The sequence below is a fragment of the Notolepis coatsorum genome, assembly GCF_963971535.1.
Source record: "Notolepis coatsorum genome assembly, chromosome: 17".
NCBI classification, from domain to species: domain Eukaryota; kingdom Metazoa; phylum Chordata; class Actinopteri; order Aulopiformes; family Paralepididae; genus Notolepis; species Notolepis coatsorum.
Window position 1 is genome coordinate 3,368,801 of NC_140181.1, and position 23,687 is coordinate 3,392,487.

At 40.9% G+C, this 23,687-nt stretch overlaps 1 protein-coding gene across 1 annotated transcript in view; it reads right to left on the reverse strand.

The window, feature by feature from the left end:
* LOC311243437 (cullin-3-like) overlaps nt 1-23,687 on the reverse strand; it is a gene marked incomplete at both ends in the record, with an annotated part of 135,687 nt that overhangs the window by 56,412 nt on the left and 55,588 nt on the right. Inside the window, 3 exons of the mRNA XM_084332667.1 lie at nt 6,967-7,115; nt 12,465-12,578; nt 13,878-14,075. Of these exons, the coding sequence (XP_084188793.1) occupies nt 6,967-7,115; nt 12,465-12,578; nt 13,878-14,075 (461 nt within the window). The remainder of the gene's footprint in view (nt 1-6,966; nt 7,116-12,464; nt 12,579-13,877; nt 14,076-23,687) is intronic.

Genomic DNA, 23,687 nt, shown 5'->3' on the forward strand with positions numbered 1-23,687 from the left:
ACTGTTGGAAAGAAAAATGCTAACCTCACACAGAAAATAGACTGTATACTGATTGGAGATTCCACAACAAGGTATGTGGAGATGGCAAACACAGAAAATATCTGTCTAGACAATACATCTGTCAAAGAGCTGGCCGAAAAACTTCCAACACTAATCAGACCGGGAATAACAAAAATTGTCATTCACTCTGGATCGTTTGACATTCTGCGAAAGAAAACTGGCACAGAGACTTTGAAAGACGATTTCACACGTTTAATGAACACACTAGACAAACATCAGTCTGTGTCCATCAGTGGACCAATTGCATGCTTTCGCAGATGACAGGAAGCATTCAGTCGACTCCTAAATTTTTATTCATGGTTAGGGGCTGCATGTCTCGTACACGGCCTGAAATTCATTGACAACTTCAATGTTTTCTGGAATAACCCAGAACGTTTTCAAAGAAATGGCTTCTTCCCAAATTGCTTAGGTTCAAAGCTCCTATCAGCAAACATGCGTCATGCCTTGATGGCCTCCAAGAATATTAAGCTCATACCAGCACGAGAGATAGTCATGAAGGACACAATCTCACCACGGATTACAGCAGCACAAGACGTCCCGTCCCCGTCCCGTCCCCCCATATCACACAAGGCCATCTCGTCTGATCAAATGTCCCCGAAAGCACAGTACAGTCAGTACGGTGCAGAATAGCACAATTGCCATGCCATCTCTCAAAACATACAAGTAATCCTAACCAGCCAATGGCATGGTGAAAAATATACACCATCAATGCGTTTACCTGCTATTAACCTCAGGGCCATCACGGTCAAGCCAAAGCAGACCTCCTCTAAAGAAGTCCAACAAATAAAATTAGCTTTCCTAAATGTCAGATCACTGAATAATAAAACTTTCTTAGTAAATGATCTGATTAAAGAAAATAACTTAGATTGCATCTGCCTAGTAGAGACATGGCTAAATAATGACACAGCTACATCAATAATGATAGAAGCTTGTCCACCAGACTATAACTTTTTTCAAATACCCAGAAAAAATAAAAGGGGCGGAGGAGTTGCAGCAATCTTCTCCTCAAAACTCTTGTTTAGAATCACAGAACTAGGCGAGTTCATGTCAATGGAATATCTTGCCATTGAACTAAAAACAGAATCAACTATTATTGTCACAATATACCGCCCGCCTAGACACTCACCAGTATTTATACAGGAGCTCTCTGAACTGATCTCACTATGTGTTACCGGATATGATAAGGTGATCCTAAATGGAGACCTGAACATCCATTTTAATAAGAAAACAGACTCCAAAACTATGGAACTAAAAAATCTACTGGATAGCTTTGACCTAATACAGCATATAACAAATGCAACTCACCGGCTTGGGAATACACTAGACTTAGTTATAACAACAACCGGGCTAAGCATAACAAATATCTCAATAACTGAATTACCTCTCTCCGACCATCACTGTATATTTTTTGATACTCAAATAACCCTTACTAAAACAAAAAAATAAATCATAGTTAAAAAGAGGCTCCTAAACGACAAAGCTGAATCAAAGTTCATTGATCTTATCAGACTACATGAACCACACAATCATGACAGCTCTCTAAATGAAATGGTAGAAAATCTCAATGATGCAATGTCATCTATATTAAATTCTGTCGCCCCATTAAAAACGAAAAAGAAGAAAACTAGAGCCTCGCCCTGGTTAAACTATAATACGGTCAACGAAGAAAAAAGGAAATGTCGTGCAGCGGAGCGAAAATGGAGAAAAACAAAAACCACCATATGCTGTGATATATACAAAGATGCTTTAACTGCTTATAATAAAACCATCCGCTTAGCAAGGAAAGATTACTTCTCTAAAATCATTACAGAAAATGCTGGAAACTCCAGAATCCTTTTTTCCACTATTAATGTACTACTCAACACTGCCCCTACACCTCCTCAGTCATCAACGGTTAAGTGTGAAGAACTTGCACTATTCTTTAACAACAAAATAACCTTGATCAGGGCCAGCATTACTCATGATGGAAATAAAGTTGATTGCGGCAAACCGTGCAATGTAACCATGAGAAGTTTCACATGCATCACATTAGATGTACTCTGCAAAACTGTCTCAGAATGTAACTCCTCCACCTCAGACATTGACCCTATACCTACAGCTTTCTTCAAACGGGTATTTAATAGTGTTTCAAGCCCTGTGCTAGATATCATAAACACTTCCCTTAGGACTGGTATTTTCCCGGATGCCTTTAAAACAGCAGTTGTAAAGCCATTACTAAAAAAAACCTAACTTGGATAGTAATGAAATGGCAAATTATCGTCCAATATCCAACCTACCATTCATTAGTAAAGTACTTGAAAAGATAGTTTCAGTTCAAATAAATTCCTTTCTTGGATTAAACAACATCTTAGAAGAATTTCAGTCAGGATTCAGAAAATATCATAGCACTGAAACTGCCCTCACCAAAATAATCAGTGACCTCAGACTAAACTCTGACGAGAATAAGATCTCCATCCTTATCCTGTTAGATCTCAGTGCAGCATTTGATACAATCGATCACGATATTCTAATCGATCGTCTTGAAAACCATGTCGGTTTCTCAGACCATGTGCTAGGCTGGTTTAAAACATACATCAGAGGGAGGAAATTCTATGTTAAACTAGGAGATCACATGTCTGATATATACGACAACAACTATGGAGTTGCACAAGGGAGTTGCTTAGGTCCTTTACTCTTCTCCCTTTACATGTTACCGCTGGGTGATATCATCAGAGAACATAATGTAGATTTCCATAGCTATGCGGATGATACACAACTGTACATATCTGCTGAACCAAATGATACAGCGATTAGCTCCATTACAGACTGCTTACTGGCAATAAATAAATGGATGAGTAAGAACTTCCTGAAACTAAACGAGAACAAAACTGAAATTCTAATTATCGGCTCCAAAACTAAAAAAGAAACATTAATAAAGAACCTGGGGAGACTAACCCCTTGGATCAAATCTGAGGTCACTAGTCTTGGGGTTGTCATAGATTCAGAACTGAACTTCAATTCTCATATTAGCAAAGTGACGAAAACATCGTTCTTCCATCTCAGAAATATAGCAAAAGTACGACCATTTATTAATCAGAACGATGCTGAGAAGCTAATTCATGCATTCATATCTAGCCGGTTAGACTACTGTAATGCACTTTTCACAGGTCTCCCTAAGAAAACCACAGAGAGGCTTCAGCTAATCCAAAACTCTGCAGCCCGACTGCTAACTAGAACCAAAAGGAGAGAGCACATTAGTCCAGTCTTAGCCGCTTTACACTGGCTTCCTGTAACATTTAGAATTGAGTTTAAGGTCCTTCTCCTTACATACAAAGCTCTAAATGGACAGGGACCTAGCTACATCGCCAACACTCTAATAAATTACACACCAGCAAGAACACTGCGATCATCAGCTGCTGGACTACTAGAGGCTCCCAGAAGCAGTCAAAAGAGGATCGGTAATGCAGCCTTTATCAACTATGCCCCAAAACTATGGAACAAACTACCCCAAAACATCAGGGAAGCCAACTCGCTAGACATCTTTAAAAATCTTCTAAAATCTCTTTGCTCAGGCATTTCACTGATAGATATCTGCTACCACCTAGTGGCAAGAGGAAACATCAGGGATATCCTGACACAACTTGTATTTATTCTTACCCTGCCTACTCTTTTACACTGCCTATCAAATTCATTTGTCGGTTATTGCACTTTTTACCTCTTACTGATGACTATTTTTAAACTGAATCATTTTAAACTATTCTTATTATTTGCTATGCTCGCTCATGCCTGTATTTTTTATGTCCGTCGGTTATTGCACTTTTTAATTACTGAATAGAGAGCCTATTAGGATGCTAGATCCTAATGTGAAACACTATGCTTATGGCAGATCAATCAGCATGGATTGTCTGTAAACTTTAATACATGGCAGTTTGGTTTGTTAGAACAGACTGTAATCTTATGCTTATAGCAGATCAATCAGCATGGATTGTCTGTAAACTTTAATACATGGCAGTTTGGTTTGTTAGAACAGACTGTAATCTTCACTTGCTTATGGCAGATCAATCAGCATGGATTGTCTGTAAACTTTTCACTTGCTTATGGCAGATCAATCAGCATGGATTGTCTGTAAACTTTCACTTGCTTATGGCAGATCAATCAGAATGGATTGTCTGTAAACTGTATGCATTGTTGTCACTTGCCATATCTTGCTATGCTCGCTCATGCCTGTATTTTTTATGTCCGTTCTATTTTATAATTTTTATTTTATTTTATTTTATTTTTATTTTACTATTTTTAAACTGAATCATTTTAAACAATTTTTACTATTTGTGTTACTGAAAACTGTAAGCGGAGAGCCTATTGGGATGCTAGATCCTAATGTGAAACACTGTGATTCTACCTGTCTATCTTTTTATGCTCGCTTATGCCTGTATTTTTTACTGTTGTGAAGCACTTTGAACTGCAACCTCTGTATGAAAAGTGCTATACAAATAAAGTTATTATTATTATTATTATTAGAGAGTGAAACAGTGCTCACCTATCAGCTAGAGGCTGAAACAAAGTGCTCACCTATCAGCTAAAGACTGAAACAAAGTGCTCACTTATCAGCTAGACACCAAAACAAAGTGCTCACCTATCAGCTAGAGGCTGAAACAAAGTGCTCACCTATCAGCTAGAGGCTGAAACAAAGTGCTCACCTATCACCTAGAGACTGAAACAAAGTGCTCACCTATCAGCTAGAGGCTGAAACAAAGTGCTCACCTATCAGCTAGAGACTGAAACAAAGTGCTCACCTATCAGCTAGAGACTGAAACAAAGTGCTCACCTATCACATAGACACTGAAACAAAGTGCTCACCTATCAGCTAGAGACTGAAACAAAGTGCTCACCTATCAGCTAGAGACTGAAACAAAGTGCTCACCTATCAGCTAGAGGCTGAAACAAAGTGCTCACCTATCAGCTAGAGACTGAAACAAAGTGCTCACCTATCAGCTAGAGACTGAAACAAAGTGCTCAGCTATCAGCTAGAGACTGAAACAAAGTGCTCACCTATCAGCTAGAGACTGAAACAAAGTGCTCACCTATCAGCTAGAGACTGAAACAACGTGCTCACCTAGAGACTGAAACAAAGTCGTCACCTATCAGCTAGAGGCTGAAACAAAGTGCCCACCTATCACCTAGAGACTGAAACAAAGTGCTCACCTATCAGCTAGAGGCTGAAACAAAGTGCTCACCTATCAGCTAGAGACTGAAACAAAGTGCTCACCTATCAGCTAGAGACTGAAACAAAGTGCTCACCTATCACCTAGAGACTGAAACAAAGTGCTCACCTATCAGCTAGAGACTGAAACAAAGTGCTCACCTATCAGCTAGAGACTGAAACAAAGTGCTCACCTATCAGCTAGAGACTGAAACAAAGTGCTCACCTATCACATAGACACTGAAACAAAGTGCTCACCTATCAGCTAGAGACTGAAACAAAGTGCTCACCTATCAGCTAGAGACTGAAACAAAGTGCTCACCTATCAGCTAGAGACTGAAACAAAGTGCTCACCTATCAGCTAGAGACTGAAACAAAGTGCTCACCTATCAGCTAGAGACTGAAACAAAGTGCTCACCTATCAGCTAGAGACTGAAACAACGTGCTCACCTAGAGACTGAAACAAAGTCGTCACCTATCAGCTAGAGGCTGAAACAAAGTGCCCACCTATCACCTAGAGACTGAAACAAAGTGCTCACCTATCAGCTAGAGGCTGAAACAAAGTGCTCACCTATCAGCTAGAGACTGAAACAAAGTGCTCACCTATCAGCTAGAGACTGAAACAACGTGCTCACCTAGAGACTGAAACAAAGTCGTCACCTATCAGCTAGAGGCTGAAACAAAGTGCCCACCTATCACCTAGAGACTGAAACAAAGTGCTCACCTATCAGCTAGAGGCTGAAACAAAGTGCTCACCTATCAGCTAGAGACTGAAACAAAGTGCTCACCTATCAGCTAGAGACTGAAACAAAGTGCTCACCTATCACCTAGAGACTGAAACAAAGTGCTCACCTATCAGCTAGAGACTGAAACAAAGTGCTCACCTATCAGCTAGAGACTGAAACAAAGTGCTCACCTATCAGCTAGAGACTGAAACAAAGTGCTCACCTATCACATAGACACTGAAACAAAGTGCTCACCTATCAGCTAGAGACTGAAACAAAGTGCTCACCTATCAGCTAGAGACTGAAACAAAGTGCTCACCTATCAGCTAGAGACTGAAACAAAGTGCTCACCTATCAGCTAGAGACTGAAACAAAGTGCTCACCTATCAGCTAGAGACTGAAACAAAGTGCTCACCTATCAGCTAGAGACTGAAACAACGTGCTCACCTAGAGACTGAAACAAAGTCGTCACCTATCAGCTAGAGGCTGAAACAAAGTGCCCACCTATCACCTAGAGACTGAAACAAAGTGCTCACCTATCAGCTAGAGGCTGAAACAAAGTGCTCACCTATCAGCTAGAGACTGAAACAAAGTGCTCACCTATCAGCTAGAGACTGAAACAAAGTGCTCACCTATCACCTAGAGACTGAAACAAAGTGCTCACCTATCAGCTAGAGACTGAAACAAAGTGCTCACCTATCAGCTAGAGACTGAAACAAAGTGCTCACCTAGAGACTGAAACAAAGTCGTCACCTATCAGCTAGAGACTGAAACAAAGTGCTCACCTATCAGCTAGAGACTGAAACAAAGTGCTCACCTAGAGACTGAAACAAAGTCGTCACCTATCAGCTAGAGGCTGAAACAAAGTGCTCACCTATCAGCTAGAGACTGAAACAAAGTGCTCACCTATCAGCTAGAGAGTGAAACAAAGTGCTCACCTATCAGCTAGAGACTGAAACAAAGTGCTCACCTATCAGCTAGAGACTGAAACAAAGTGCTCACCTGTCCACCATCTCTCCCTTCCTCTCGTGGGCGATCATATCCAGCAGGTGGTCCCGGGTGGAGCTGGATTGCACCACCTGGTTCCGGAAGATTCTGAGGCCCAGGTTGTAGATGTTATCCACGTTGTTATTCTCCACATAGACCTGGTCCTGCAGGAGGAGAGGAGGAGGAGGGCAGAGAGGAGAAGGAGAGGAGGAGGGGAGGAGAGGAGGAGGGCAGGAGGGGGAGGAGAGGAGGAGGGGAGGAGAGGAAAGGAGGAGAGGGGGAGGAGGGGGAGGAGAGGGTCAGGGGGAGGAGAGGAGGAGGAGGAGGGTCAGGGGGAGGAGAGGAGGAGAGGGTCAGAGAAGCGTGGGGGGGAAAGGTACCCAAAACAAAAAGGCAGCGTTGTTTTCCAAAACACTGAGAGAACGCAGGTTTGGAGCTAGGGGGGATAATATCAACATTGCCGTTGCTATAGTGATTTGGGTCAGAGAAGACAGCGTGTCACATAGTAAGGAGACGAGGGGGCGGGTTAGCCGTTGCTAATGGTGCGTTCACGTCAGGTGGGAAGAAGCGGACGAACCAGATGACATCTCGTTGCTACAACTAGGAAGCATTCACGCGTTGAACTCGAGGAAACGCCCACATCCAAGATGGCGATCTTAGCCTACTGCTAACCTATTGCTACAAGTCGTTAACAAGTTACGTTAAAATCAACTGTAGACGAACAGCAGCAAGTATAGCTCGTTTTTCATATGAAGAGTACAGCAGTATGATTGTATTATTCTGATTATGTGATCAAAGTGATCATTTTGATTTGTATTTACCTTGTATTGCCGACATCGCCGTCAAGCTTGCTGCCATGATGGTTGATACTTCCGCATTTCGGGACGCGAAGTGGGAGATATCGGGGTATATAAAAAACTCCCATATGACCTAGTAGGAATTACCACTAGGAGGCTGACGTGAATGGCTTTTCCCAGTCGGAAGCTGGTTCTTCCGCTTCTTCCCACCTGACGTGAACGCACCATAAGGCCTATAGTTTATAGCTGTGAGTTTCTTGCAGTGTAGGTTAGATCTGACACGAAGCTGACGCGAGCAGACGTGGATCAGAGACTTTCATTCCTCCCCACCCTCGCTGGGTGGGGGAAGGGAATATGACACATCATCACTCAAGGTCTCTCTCTCTCTCTCTCTCTCTCTCTCTCTCTCTCTCTCTCTCTCTCTCTCTCTCTCTCTCTCTCTCTCTCTCTCTCTCTCTCATAAAGTCCTGCACATTAAAATTTGTAGATATGGTATACATAAAAACCTTGGAGATGATTTTTCGTGCTAAAAGTAAGAACCTACCAGCTTGTATCCAATGTCTCTTTCAACCAAGAGAAGGAAAGTATAATTTAAGAGGGTTGTGTATTCTTAAAACATATACAAAGGTAAGAACTAATGTAAAAGCTAGATGTGTTAAATTGTGGAATAGTCTTAGTGACGGGTTGAAGTTGTGTACCTCTCAGGTGAGATTTAAAAAGGCCATGCAGGATAAAATAATCCAGGAGTACAGTTTTGAGTAAAACATCAAACATTTATTTTCTCTTTTCTTTTTTCTCTTAAAGAAACATTTTTTTTTAATATCTTGCAGCATATTTAAAATGTTTCTTTCTTATATTAAAGTATATTTCGTTTTTAAGAATTGTAAAGGATAGGCAAAAATAAGCATGTGCTTCAGCCTATTCCTTTTTTTGGTCATTGAGTTTGGATTTTGTGTGTGAGCTTACTTTGAATATGTACATTTGTGATTTTTCCTTTTTTATCTTTTCCTTTTGAAAGTCCACACATGTGTGTTTTTGATTTATCTGTAAACAAAGACCGAAAATAAAACTATTCATCACATCTCTCCGCCTTGTTGCCTGCCACAGTAAATCAACCAGGCTTGCCAGTTGCCCAACAAAATGAATAAATAAAAGTAACAGAGGCTCTTTGTTGTGTCCCCACAACAACAAACAACGTCTTACAAAGTCAAAGTCCAGAGACTGGGACATACAGTAGCTATAGGTGAGGGGGGTCTAGAGCTGGTCATTCCTCCACAAGACTACAGTAGCTATAGGTGAGGGGGGTCTAGAGCTGGTCATTCCTCCACAAGACTACAGTAGCTATAGGTGAGGGGGTCTAGAGCTGGTCATTCCTCCACAAGACTACAGTAGCTATAGGTGAGGGGGGTCTAGAGCTGGTCATTCCTCCACAAGACTACAGTAGGCTATAGGTGAGGGGGGTCTAGAGCTGGTCATTCCTCCACAAGACTACAGTAGGCTATAGGTGAGGGGGGTCTAGAGCTGGTCATTCCTCCACAAGACTACAGTAGCTATAGGTGAGGGGGGTCTAGAGCTGGTCATTCCTCCACAAGACTACAGTAGCTATAGGTGAGGGGGGTCTAGAGCTGGTCATTCCTCCACAAGACTACAGTAGCTATAGGTGAGGGGGGTCTAGAGCTGGTCATTCCTCCACAAGACTACAGTAGCTATAGGTGAGGGGGTCTAGAGCTGGTCATTCCTCCACAAGACTACAGTAGGCTATAGGTGAGGGGGGTCTAGAGCTGGTCATTCCTCCACAAGACTACAGTAGCTATAGGTGAGGGGGTCTAGAGCTGGTCATTCCTCCACAAGACTACAGTAGGCTATAGGTGAGGGGGGTCTAGAGCTGGTCATTCCTCCACAAGACTACAGTAGGCTATAGGTGAGGGGGTCTAGAGCTGGTCATTCCTCCACAAGACTACAGTAGCTATAGGTGAGGGGGGTCTAGAGCTGGTCATTCCTCCACAAGACTACAGTAGGCTATAGGTGAGGGGGGTCTAGAGCTGGTCATTCCTCCACAGAAGACTACTCGTACCAGGGCATGAGGCCAAGAAATGCAGAGCATAAAGAAAGGCATGTAAATACTCCATATCCAACGGTCCAACGCTCCAAGTAAATAAGGTAATGCGAGCACAGCACTGCTCTCACCAGGCATCTGTTCGCATTAAATACTCATCCAGGTTCACCTTCCCTTGGGTGCTGCTGGTATTCTCTTGTGCTTCAACTAGTTCAGTGGTTCTTAAAGTGGGTTCCGGGACCCCCAGGGGTCCTTGAGGGAGATTTCCCAGGTGGTCCCCAGAAAAATTTGGAATACCGTAAATCCTCTAAATCCTATAAAGTCTTGTATTTACCTCAGCTGCAAAGAGCACCAGGCCTTTATTAGAGAGAGGCTTATATAAGAGGCAGGCCTTAATTTCACAAACTGGCCAATTGTAATTGTGATTGATTGATTTTATTTAGACATAAACATATACAGATCACATGAGTATTTGCTTTGTCAGGGTGAAACTGTGGTGGATTAACGTAATTCACACACTGAAGTTGGAACTGTCTATAGGTTGCAGGGTCCGGGGACGATTTAGCGTGTGGTACCTTCTCGATTCTACCTCAGTCGAATCGAGTTGATGATAACATGCAGTAGCTTTAGCTAACGCTATCATAGCCATCATGATCTGTAATGTCAACTGGACCAGCCCCGCCTGCCAACGCCATATAGATAGCGAACGTTAACCAACGTTTGCAAACGAAGCCAACGTCATCCAGCCGACACCACAGATCTAGCTACGCTAGCTAACGCGAGGGAAACGTTAATGTAGTCAGTGTAGAGAGGCAGCACTTAATTTGCATTGGCAAGAGTTTATCTCACTTTTTTTTTAATCAATTTTTTCTCCTTTTTTCTGTGATTTTTCTCCCCATCCCAATTTACCTCTCGTGCCAATTCTCCCTCCCCTGTCCTGATCGTTGCTCGCATATGCCCCCCACTGGCCGGTTGTAGGGAGGATAGAAGCCTTGCATCACATGTCCCCTCCGATACATGTGGAGGCAGCCTGTCACATCTTTTCACCTGCCAGCGCGGACTCTCATTTGGCGAAGAGTAACATGTAGGAGGCTCACACTGCCCCCGCCATTTTCCTGACTTTTCTGTGCAGGCGCCCCAACCGACCTGTAGGAGTCGCTGTTCACAACGACCAGACTACCACCCTTCGACTTCCCACCCGCTAACTCTGCCAATTGAGTTAGTATGACGGCCGGCCCAAGCCGGAGGCAACGCCGACAGCCGGATTCAAACCCGGTGTCTCTTGCGTTGGTGACGAGCGCAATGTCCGCTGCGCCACCCAGCCGCAAGTTCATCTCATTATATATCACGGCACGAATTTTTTTTATTTTTATTTTTTGCTACCTTGTATTGGAAGCCGGCCTGTATTTGTCTGCATGTATCAAACCCCCGGCCATTATAAGAGGCCCGTCCTCTATTTGAGTACCCTCCACTATTAGAGGATTTACGGTAGTTTAATTTCACCATTTAATTCAGCAGGTTAGAGAGAATGAGAGAATATATATTGTGCAGTATATATATATATATATATATATATATATATATATATATATATATATATATATATATATATATATATATATATATATATATATATATATATATATATATATAAAACTAAAAGTTGAATACCTTCAAAAGAAAGAAGTGACCGCACACTCCTCAGGACTGGTTTTTCCGCTTCTGATTCCTTAATTAATCCCACCGCCGGCAGTATCACTGCTAGCCTCTCTTACCATGTACATGAGGATATCTCTGATCATCACCATGTATCACTGTATCACTGCTAGCCTCTTACTATGTACATGAGGATATCCCTGATCATCACCATGTATCACTGTATCACAGTATCACTGCTAGCCTCTTACCATGTGCATGAGGATATCTCTGATCATCACCATGTATCACTGTATCACAGTATCACTGCTAGCCTCTTACCATGTACATGAGGATATCTCTGATCATCACCATGTATCACTGTATCACAGTATCACTGCTAGCATCTTACCATGTACATGAGGATATCTCTGATCATCACCATGTATCACAGTATCACTGCTAGCCTCTTACTATGTACATGAGGATATCCCTGATCATCACCATGTATCACTGTATCACAGTATCACTGCTAGCCTCTTACCATGTGCATGAGGATATATCTCTGATCATCACCATGTATCACTGTATCACAGTATCACTGCTAGCCTCTTACCATGTACATGAGGATATCTCTGATCATCACCATGTATCACTGTATCACTGCTAGCCTCTTACCATGTACATGAGGATATATCTGATCATCACCATGTATCACTGTATCACAGTATCACTGCTAGCCTCTTACCATGTGCATGAGGATATCTCTGATCATCACCATGTACTGTATCACTGTATCACTGTATCACAGTATCACTGCTAGCCTCTTACCATGTACATGAGGATATCTCTGATCATCACCAGGTATCACTGTATCACTGCTAGCCTCTTACCATGTACATGAGGATATCTCTGATCATCACCATGTATCACTGTATCACAGTATCACTGCTAGCCTCTTACCATGTACATGAGGATATCTCTGATCATCACCATGTATCACTGTATCACTGCTAGCCTCTTACCAAGTACGTGAGGATATCTCTGATCATCACCATGACATCCTGATGCTCGATCCAGGCTTGATTCAGTGTTTGGAGAAAGTTATTGCTTAGAGAGTTGAGGACATCTTCTCGTACCTGAAATGAGAAACGGGACAAGAAACAGCACCAGATACGGTCAAACTCAAGTTAAGAGACAGGATGAAGTCAGCCTGGGTAAAGACTCCACAATCAGGAGGATTAGCTAAGATAAGATGGCAGAAATAAGATGGGGGAGCTATGATCACTCGCTTCAAATCTGGTAGCCATATTGATGCAAGTTCTAAATGTAGGGCTGTACCGAATGTCATTTTTTAACATTCAAAGCTTCTATTGAAGTATTCGAACGAAGCTTCGAATGTCTGTAGTGATATTTTATGACGTAATCAACATTTTTTCTTCTATATCCTCAAACTAAATCCTCAATTTGAATAAAGTGATTAATCTGATTAAATTAGTATATTTTTTTATTAAATCAACTTTCTTTAATGAATATAAGTATAACTCGTCAGTTTCGTCAACATAAATAATGCAATAAGGGCACGGTTGGTACGAAAGTTATCGTGCCGTCTTGATGGAGCGCAGAGTGCCGAGCGGATGCAGATAAGCTACATCATTTATGATACATTTTTATGACTAGTCATATACTATAATAGTATAATATTAGTGTAGCCTAATCTTTATCTGCAACTGTGAAGAAAAACCCCCTTGGTTTAAACAGAATGAATAGGAAAAAAAAAAAAAAAATATATATATATATATATATATATATATATATATATATATATAAATAATATATATTTTTTTATTATAAAACATTTTGATTTAGAATTTGAATGTCAACATTATGATCGAAGCTTCGAAGCATTCGGTACAGCCCTATCTAAATGTATTATTCATATAACATTGATATAATTCATATAATATGCACGTTAGTGAGCAGTCATGCTTGGTTGAAACACTCAATGGGTGCATCTCAATTAGGCATGTTTTTCCATCCTCCGTGCAAATAGCAAGAGGCCAATCATCTTGATTAGGTACACAGAGTGGCAATGGACAGGAATCTGACACACAAGTCTACAAAATGTTCTCCCGTTTTGATTTAAGCGATGAAATGTGCGACGAGATGGCCTTTGCACCAAGTTGATCCGCCGCAGCAGAGGTGTAAGTCTTTTAGGCCCGTCCCGACTAAGGATTTGTATAGTCGACTTTGATTGGCCAAAACATTAGCATTAGCCACGCAGGCCTGTTTGCTTTTGGAAAGAATGATATTAATTTTTTTTTTTAAATTTGCATTCGACTAAGAGGTTGGTAGTCGACTACGGCTTCTTTCGATGGATTAGTCGACAATTCGACTAATCGGGGTCACAGCCCTAGGGGTCAGACAGGGGTCTTTACTTTGTTGCTGAGGTGCTCGGAGACCACCTCCCGCAGGCCCGTGTAGACCTTCTCGCCGTGCTTGTGGAGCACCATGGTGTAGGCGTTCCTGTACAGCTCCTCGTAGCTCAGCCCGCTTTTGTTCTTTCTCTGGATCTCCTGGATGCCATTCTTGATAATGTCCCAGCTGTTGTTGACATCCATCCCATCCACTGTCATCTGAGAGAGCGAGAGAGAGAGGGAAAATGCACTTGAGACAAAACACATTATATCCTATATAATTTTATATGAATTCCTCTTGTTTCTTTGAAGTACATTGTTTACAGCTTGTTATGTTTTATTTTGTAATTTTTTTGTGGCCATCTTGGGTCTATAATATACTTATTGTTAAGTATACTATATACTTATTGTTTATGTGTCTTGTAAGCCCATAAGGGCTGGGCATACATCTGTATGTAAGACATACAAATAAAAATCAATCAATCAATCAAAAGTTGCACTGGTGCCAAATGTAAATTTCTTTTTATATATATATATATATATATTTTTTTTTTTTTTTTTGTATCCTCAAACTAAATCCTCAATTTGAATGAAGTGATTAATCTGATTAAATTAGTATTTTTTCTTTTATTAAATCAACTTTCCAAACCTTGACCCAGCTCAGGGAGAAGCCCCAGCCCAACTAAATCAATTAAATCAACTTTCTAATGAATATAACTCATCAGTTTATGTTAATACTATATTGGTCTAGCCTAATCTTTATCTGCAACTGTGAAGGAAAACCCCATTGGTTTATACAGAATTCGAATGTTGCTTTTGAATTCGAATGCCAACGTAATGAACAAAGGTTCGAACATTCGGGCTCAGCCCTAGTGGACACTCACCTTTCCACGGATAAACGGTAGGCTAGGCATCTTGTTTGAGAAATGCAGGTTTCAATCTATGTTGTTTAACAGTTAATATCATCAGTCCTGTTTCAAAATGCGCAATACCTTCTGAGAGAATTGTTAAATAGATACACAAATGTTCTAGAATGTTTGATTATGACATCATACTGTGACATCACAAATGTTCTAGAATGTTCTATTATGACATCATACTGCGCCATCACAAATGTTCTAGAATGTTCTTCATTCCTTATGGAACAAAATGTCCCATTTAAAGTCGATTTGTAGCCAAACTGTGCGGTGAAACTTTCCAAAAAGTAATAGAAACTCGAGTTGGACCAGGCCGGTCGCTTTGATACCTTAGACGTGTATGTGGTGCAAAAGCTCTGGGAGGAGTTAGCAAGCAAAAATCGGCGGAATAATAAAGAATAAATAAATAAATAAATAGTATAGATTACAATAGTGTGGGAGAACCCACACTAATAATAAAATAATAACTTAGCTCACCTTTGCATGGCTAAACGATAGGCCAGGCATTTTTTCAATGTCTTTGTCTTTCAATGTCTTGTCTTTAGCCATTCTGTTAACAGTTGATGTATCCAGCTCTGTTCCAAAAACCAAATGCAACGAGTTCTGATGTGTTGTTTAGTCTATCTGTTCAGTACTGTCTCAAGATGCACAATGAGATCCGAGAATTGTTGAATATATATAGAACACAAATGTTCTAGAATGTTTGATTATGACATCATACTGTGACATCACAAATGTTCTAGAATGTTCTATTATGACCATACTGTGCCATCACAAATGTTCTAGAATGTTTGATTGTGACATCACAAATGTTCTAGAATGTTCTATTATGACATCTTACTGTGACATCACAACGGAACATGTTTGAGTCCATTTGAATAATATAAATAATATGTATGGTAAGTGTGCTGGAGCTTAAAGGACTGTATATAAATTTCACCTTAGGGGGTTGGTCGGATGCCTTAACTGCCAAACTAATTGATACCAAATTACACAACTGAGTCAACTAAATTAAATGGAGTCACCTAGACTAGAAAGAGCGAGGAAACTGTTGAATCATAATGCCATTTTATATCAACAAGGGGAAAAAACATACATACAAATATTCTTAGTACTTTATACGATTCCTAATTAAAATACTATAGCTAAATTTAGATGGGCGCCCAAATTGTTCTGGCCAACATTGCCGCGGTTACCGTTGCAGCAGAGGAACAATTCCCTCTGCCGGACAAGAGAGGTGGAGAGAGAGTTAGTAATCCTGGTGGTGAGAACCCAGAGGGGTTCTGTGGCGAGGAGTAGTCAACGGCTGTGTGGTGATGAAGGCGGGAAGACGCTGCCCGGTCCGATTGGCGCTACCAGTCTGCTCCTGCAGACCCGAGGCCCCGCTGTTGGGTATCCGAGTGTCTCCCTCCGCTCAGTAGTGAGCATGCAGCCAGCCAGACTGAAGGCACGCTGTCCGCCTCTGTACAACAGGCTAGTGCTAGCGGCTGCTGAGCTAGCAAATGACTGGTTGTGTGCCTTTGTACAGAGTCCCTTCGGCACAGACCCTAGCTAAATGTCCTCCGGTCTGTGCTATATCGTCCGATATGTCCAGTACAGAGCAGCTAGCAATGCATGTGCAACGGGCTACGTTAGATATTAGCTCCGAGCTAGCTAGCTTCTGCTAACTGCTAACGATAACTGGAAATACGATAGTTAGCTGTAGTCCGCTAATCACTGACGTTTACTAAACATCTAATTAGCTACTCAAACTCACGCTCTCTGGTGGAATAATGTCCGCGTGGTAAGCAACTTGACCTTCACGTTGGATGCATTTCTCTTTCTCTATACAAGTCTGGACAAGTTCAACGATACAGGAAGTGACGCACGATAACTAAACACTTCCACCTCGGCCCAGTAGATGGCAGCACTTTCACACAACATGAGATGCCAACAGTAGGCAGACGGTGTAATCAGTATGTGGAAAATAATAACTGAGCTCTAATGAACTTAGAGGGGGAAATCTTAGGCCTATTTCTACATAACTGCAGACCCTTCAGCACAGTGAGGCTGTCCCCGAAGCCTGTTTTTGGGATTCAAACTTTTTTTTAAAGGAATTTTTTTATATAATTACATTTTTTTTATATCCTCAAACTAAATCCTCAATTTGAATAAAGTGATTCAAACTTCATCATGGTTTTTCGAACGGATGTTCGAACCTTCGTTTTTAATAAAAAAAAATAATAAAAAAATAGACAATTAGACAAATAGACAAAAAATTGACAATTCCGCACAGGGAAATTGTGAAAGTGTGGGTGATGCCTGTGCACCGCCGGCCAACGGGAGAGGGTCTGTATTGTCTCTATGACAAACGGTTAAAAAAGATACAAAAAGGGGGCACGGCCTAAGGACGTGGTCAATATAGACCAATGAAAGAGGATATCCCTACTGAGTACAATGCCACAACCCGCAAGTCTTCTTCTTCTTCTGAATTTTATTGATGGTTGGCACTAACGTTTTGGTGCATTACCGCCACCTACTGAAATGGAGTGTGGATCTAGATGGATTATGCACATGATAATTACTATTGTCTACTCTATATCATACCACTCAAACCTGTACTATTTAGAAAATGTAAAATGGCCCTATACCCCACATTCCCTGAGCTCAGTCGCAACACTTCTCTCACCTCCAGCTTGATGTGGTCTCTCTCCAACCTTTCTTCAAGAGGATCTGTCTCTCTTGTTTGTATTTGCTACACTCCACTAACACATGCTCCACTGTTTCCTGCCTACTACAATACTCACACCTACCAGTCTCATGTTTGCCCATTATCCTAAGTGTACTATTTAGCCCAGTGTGTCCAAATCTCATTCTTGAAACAATAACTTCTTCCCTCATACCTCTGCCCACATGTCTCATGTTCCCTACTGCCCTCTGGACATTATAAAAATGCCTACCTTTATTTCCTCTATCCCACTCCTGCCACTTTTTCATTTCACATTTAATTATGCTCTTAACTTCTGCCTTGCTGTAACTCACATCCAGATTTATTTCTATTTTATTAGCTGCTTCCTTTGCGAACTTATCCGCCAGTTTGTTCCCCTCCACCCCTATATGTGTATACAGACAATTTATTACTCACCCTCTCCTTTACCATGATATTTATTTCTGGGCTTATAAATGCAACCCCCACCTTGTTACTGGTTGTCTTTGAGGCGTCTGTGTACACTTTAAGCTGCTCTCCATACTTCCTTTCTATATAACTATTGACTTCATATTTATCTAACACTTCCTCACCTCTCTCCCTCCTTCTTTCCAATAGATGTAAATCCACCTCCACCTCCTCAAACAACCATGGTGGAACAGCAGACAATGGTACCGTCGGGCTTATCACCATCTCCCCTATCCCTATCTCACTACTTGCATTCCCTATTGTCCACCCAAAACTCTTGAACTCTTTCTTTTCTTTTTCTTGACATGCTAGTAATACCTTTTGAGTGGGGTGATTCTCCTCATGGCCCTTTAAGTTTACCCAATATGTTAATGCTATTTGATTCCTTCTGAACTCCAAAGGTGCTTCATTTATTTCCACTTGCAATGCAGATACTGGGGTTGTTCTCTACGACAAACGGTTAAAAAGATACAAAAAGGGGTTGTGGCCTAAGGATCGGTCAACATAGACCAATGAAAGAGGATATCCCTACTGAGTACAATGGCACAACCCGCAAGTCTCTACGCCAAACGGTTCAAAAGATACAAAAAGGGGGCGTGGCATACAGGGTGTGTGGCCTAATGATCGGGGGAGTGGTCAACATAGACCAATGAAAGAGGATTCCCTGGACTCCTTCCCCTGCAGGAGAGAGAGAGAGAGAGAGAGAGAGAGAGAGAGAGAGAGAGAGAGAGAGAGAGAGAGAGAGAGAGAGAGAGAGAGAGAGAGAGAGAGAGAGAGAGAGAGAGAGAGAGAGAGAGATAGGCACTTCAATTTGCTCAACTTTGTCGGCTTGAATACAGATGTATTGCAGAAAGGGCAGTGGAAATGCTGGCAGCACGTGGTGCATCTATGCAGCTCCGGCAAAGATTTCCCATTTTGAATTGTGATATGCATCTAGAAAAATAAAGGGCCTAATTGGTCAAATTGAACGTTCTTATATGATTTCACAGACATAACTTTGACCACAAGACCACCTGACATACCCACATATGTAGTGTCGTATGTAGTCTTATGCATAATTGCACATAGTTCATGTATAATATTGTAAAATAGCTTAGACATAGCCTACTTGCATAGAATAGTCATTTATAATGATGTATAATATTGCTGGCTGTACAATACTGCTGTACAATACTGCTGTAGGCCTATAATACTGCTGTTCATATCCAGTATACACATATTTACATTAAACATAATATTCACCATTCCTTAATTACCATCATATACCCACATCACATAGACTGTAGTGTATAGCATATAGCAAAAGTATACCGTTACCTGGCCCATGGGGACATTAACGTGTGTTGTCGGGCCTTACAAATAAATTGGATTTTGATTTGATTGTCAATAAGGTAGGATATCTGGAACACACAAAAAAAATTTTTAAATCACATGCCATGAAACTAGAGGAGAGTCTAACTTCAAGAAACAGGCTGTTCATTCAACAATGTATGTATATTTCAGTTTGTGGAGTGAATATGAGTTGCATAAGATAATAGACTGTGAAGGGGGTAGGAATACATACGTTTACACTTTATCCTACTCCTGCTTGTTTGTTTTTTAATCTGTTTATTACTTGTTTTTTATTATTATTTATTTTCAATTTATATTCTAAATAAATAAACGCATTCATTCAAGATATTGTGTGAGCAAAAGTATAGTTAATTTACTCACAGTATGTACATCCTCTGGCCTTGCGCGGATCTCACAGCGCGGCCCGCACATAGGCCGTATGGTGAAGGCTGAGAAGTGGCTAGAAAACGATTCTCGTTCCCACCTCGGCGAATTACACAATTTTCACTCTGGGTGAAAGATATATTGGTGTAGATTTAGGAACAAAAAGTTCTCCATTGACAAAATAGCACATTTTGCGCAATCATAATTTTAAAGTCGGGACTAGATCTTTCCTCACGAACGGATATTTTGTCACCACAGAGTTTTATTTGACGCAATTGGTGTGAGTTCGGTCACGTATCTGGCGCTCGACCAATAGCAGCTCTCCTTGTTGCGAGGTCATCGCAACAACGAGAGCTGCTATTGGTTGATCCGGTGTCAACAAAGAAATTGCATCCACACTCTAACGTTACAGACTAAAATGGACAGAAAATACCTTCTAAAGTTCGCAAAAAGGTTTCTAAACAATGTTATATGCATCTCACGTCCGTTCAGAAAGAACGTGTACAAGATGTGACACAGACACGGTGGGATAGATATAGAAACTGTCGAACGGTGGCTTAACCCAGTGGTTCCCAAAGTCGGGGTCGCGACCCAAAGGTCACGGGTGGGCCGCGAGATGATTAAAAAAAAATATAATAATAAAAAATTGTCAGGCCACTGAACTTAGAAGCAGGCCAGGACAGTGTTTCTAGTTGTATTCTAAAATTCTATTCTATTGTATTCTAAAATGTGACTATATGGTTTTATATTAACTTAATAAATAAACAAAAACGAAAAATCTACTTATTTCAACGAACATTTCAAACTAAATAACATATTGTGCACATAAAACGCTGAAAACAACCGAAGCAACAATAGTATTTTAATGAGGCTATTATTATTATCATTATTATTTTGCAACAAGTTAGCCCTCTCATAAATAGCACATATAAATGAATAACTAACTTGAACTAACTTAATAGGATTGAAGTGATAAAAAAAAAAAAAAGCCTGACGATGTCCATTGGGCCGCGGCTCTCTGACGCCTTATTTTCTGGGCCCTGGCCTGAAAAGTTTGGGAACCCCTTAACCTACCAGGCCAGAATCATACCATTGTGGAGACATAAACATTGTTTAGAGATCGATTTGTGTCATAAATGTCATGATATCTGTATGTCGTGTATGTCATAAATGTCATGATGAATTGAAAATGGGGGACCCTGATGTTAACAAGACGAAAGTCTTTCTCTGGTCTGCATCCCCAAACCTGTTCCACCCCTCAGGGTCGGTACCGACCCCAAAATGACATTATGATCATAGATCCATATTTTTCAGAGTGATGCAAAAAATTTGCGATTTTAAAATTAAACGTTTTCAAGTATTAACATCACTAACATGTCACAAAAGCATGTAGAATGTATATTATCATCAATACGTTAGTTTAGCAATAGGTTTTAATTTTTTTGTTATTATCTTTTTCCCCCTCCTCTTTTTCCGATTTTTCTCCCATCCCACTGTTAGTCGTTATGCCAATGGACCTATCTCAAACCCTGCCCTCTTTTCTTGATCCTCCAATCACAGCTGTCGCTTACCTCGGACTTCCTCAGGTAAGCGACAGCTGTGATTGGAGGATCAAGAAAAGGGGCAGGGTTTGTTGCGCACCCCCCCTACTGTTGGTCCGAGAGGCTGGAGACTATCACATGCTATCCTCCGACACATGCGCAGCCAGCCTGGCAGCTCAGATTCTCACTGGGAGAGTGTAATGTGTGGAAGGTCACACTACCTCCCTCCAGATCCTTCCTTCGCTGAGCAGGCGCCCCGACCGAACTGGAGGAGTATTTAAGCATTACATCACGCGCAGGAGTGGTTTGTGAACAATAAACCATGCCTAAGGGTGGTCGTTAGACCCCCCTAGGCATGGTTTATTGTTCACAAATCATGACTGCAAGTGGTGTAATGCTTTTATACAACTGCCACATTCATCCAACCTTATTGCTATACAATAAACACACATTAATCGAAGATTTATTGAAAAAACCATCTGCCAGAAAAAGTAGTTCCCACAACAACAAAAAAGACAATTTGCCTCCATGTGGAAGCAGCTCGGAAGTGCATCCAACCAACTAACACATCCAACTGTGTGTTATTGGAATGATTGAGAGAAGTTGCCTCATGTGATAGCAGCTCGGAAGTGCATCCAACCAACTAACACATCCAACTGTGTGTTATTGGAATGATTGAGAGAAGTTGCCTCATGTGGAAGCAGCTCGGAAGTGCATCCAACGGATCCAACAAACTAACACATCCAACTGTGTGTTATTGGAATGATTGATTGAACATTTTATTACCAGATGCAGAATGGGTACAATACAGTACGGCTCAATACAGACAATTGTTAAGGGTATGCAGACCTACTTTCTATAGAACTTCATTCTTAGATGCTTCTATAGAAAGTAGGTAAAACAAATTAAAAAGTTTTCTTTGCCCTATAGGAAAAAAAAAGTTTTCTTTGCTCTATTTTTTTATTTATTTTTTTAAACCTACTTTAGAGGGCCTAAACTTAACCAGTTGGAAACCAGGCGTACAGTAATAAAATTAGCAATCAACCAATCAATCAATTCAATAGACCATGCTCACTTAAAACAGCGCAGCACTCAGCTGCTTCTCTCTCAGTCTGACTCTCCCCCGCCGTTGCAGACAGGAGTGTGTGTGTGTGTGTGTCAGTGTGTGTGTATGTGAATGTGTATGTGTGTGTGTGTGTGTGTGTGTGGGGGGGGTGGGTGGGTACGCCAGCGTCGGACAATGTGAGAGTGAGCACTGCAGTCAGGGGGAAGGAAGAAGAAATTTAAAATAAAATTGCAAATAATCAATCAATCAATCCGCAATTTTTCTTTTGTTCTACAATGACTCATGACCCATCAATTACATCATCCAACATTGTTTAAAGGACTAAGACATTCGCCGTGACAGAATCGCTTTATATTTAGTCGTTATATATACATATACATATCCATTTGTTAAAGATTATTGTCCGCCATCTTGTTTTTCCCGACGGAGTGATGTGATTCGGTTGTGGGCGGGTACTGGGACCAGGAGCGTGGATTGAGCCCTATACATACGTGTAAATGGACTGTTTCAGCCAATCAGAATCGAGAAATGTGCATGCCGTTTTATAATTTTCTGTTTACAACGCCCAGGACCCACCCATCAGCTTTCCCACCCTCTAATACTGCCAATTGTATTAGTACGGACGACCAGCCAAACTGAAAACAATGTGGAGAGCTGGATTCGAACACGCGAACCCAGCGTCTCCAGCATTGGTAGTGAGTGCCTTGCCCACTGCACCACCTAGCCGCCCGCAGTTTAGCAATAGGTTAAAAGTGTCATTATATCGGTTTAAGTTTTCGATTGGCTGAAGTCTATTCCAAGACGGCGACCATTTTGTGGCCATTTTGTCGAGGGGATGCATAGCTGTGGATCAGCGTTGGAATTTTGCCGAACTACACTTCCTGGCAGATACTATGGGGGTTCAAAGTTCAGCGTTCTGAATGAATAATATCAATAACTGTTATTATTCAGGATAATAAGCCACAAAAGGTAACGTGTTTGACAAATATTGAAACGCAGTTAGTTTCTCCTCCATATTGTTAGCATGTAGCAACAATTAGATCCGAAATTAGTTTCAAAATGGTTGCACTGTGGTGAAAATAAAAAGGTACAGTAAATTACAGTAGATATCATTATCTGTTCTTATGCACGCCTGGTGATACTAAATCCAAATTGAACTCGGGCATTTGAAAGATAATATATATATATATATATATATATATATATATATATATATATATATATATATATATATATATATATATAAATGTGCGAATTGGCTATAATAAGGTAATTTATAAGCATCTATTCTATATTCTATAATAATATTTCAAATTGCATTGGTCCGGATGGGAGAATTCAGTACTGTATCTACAGAACCTTCGGTTTTATCATCTTCCCTTTATTAATTTCCTTAGATTTTTTTGTACACATGATCTCAAGAGGGTACTGAACAAC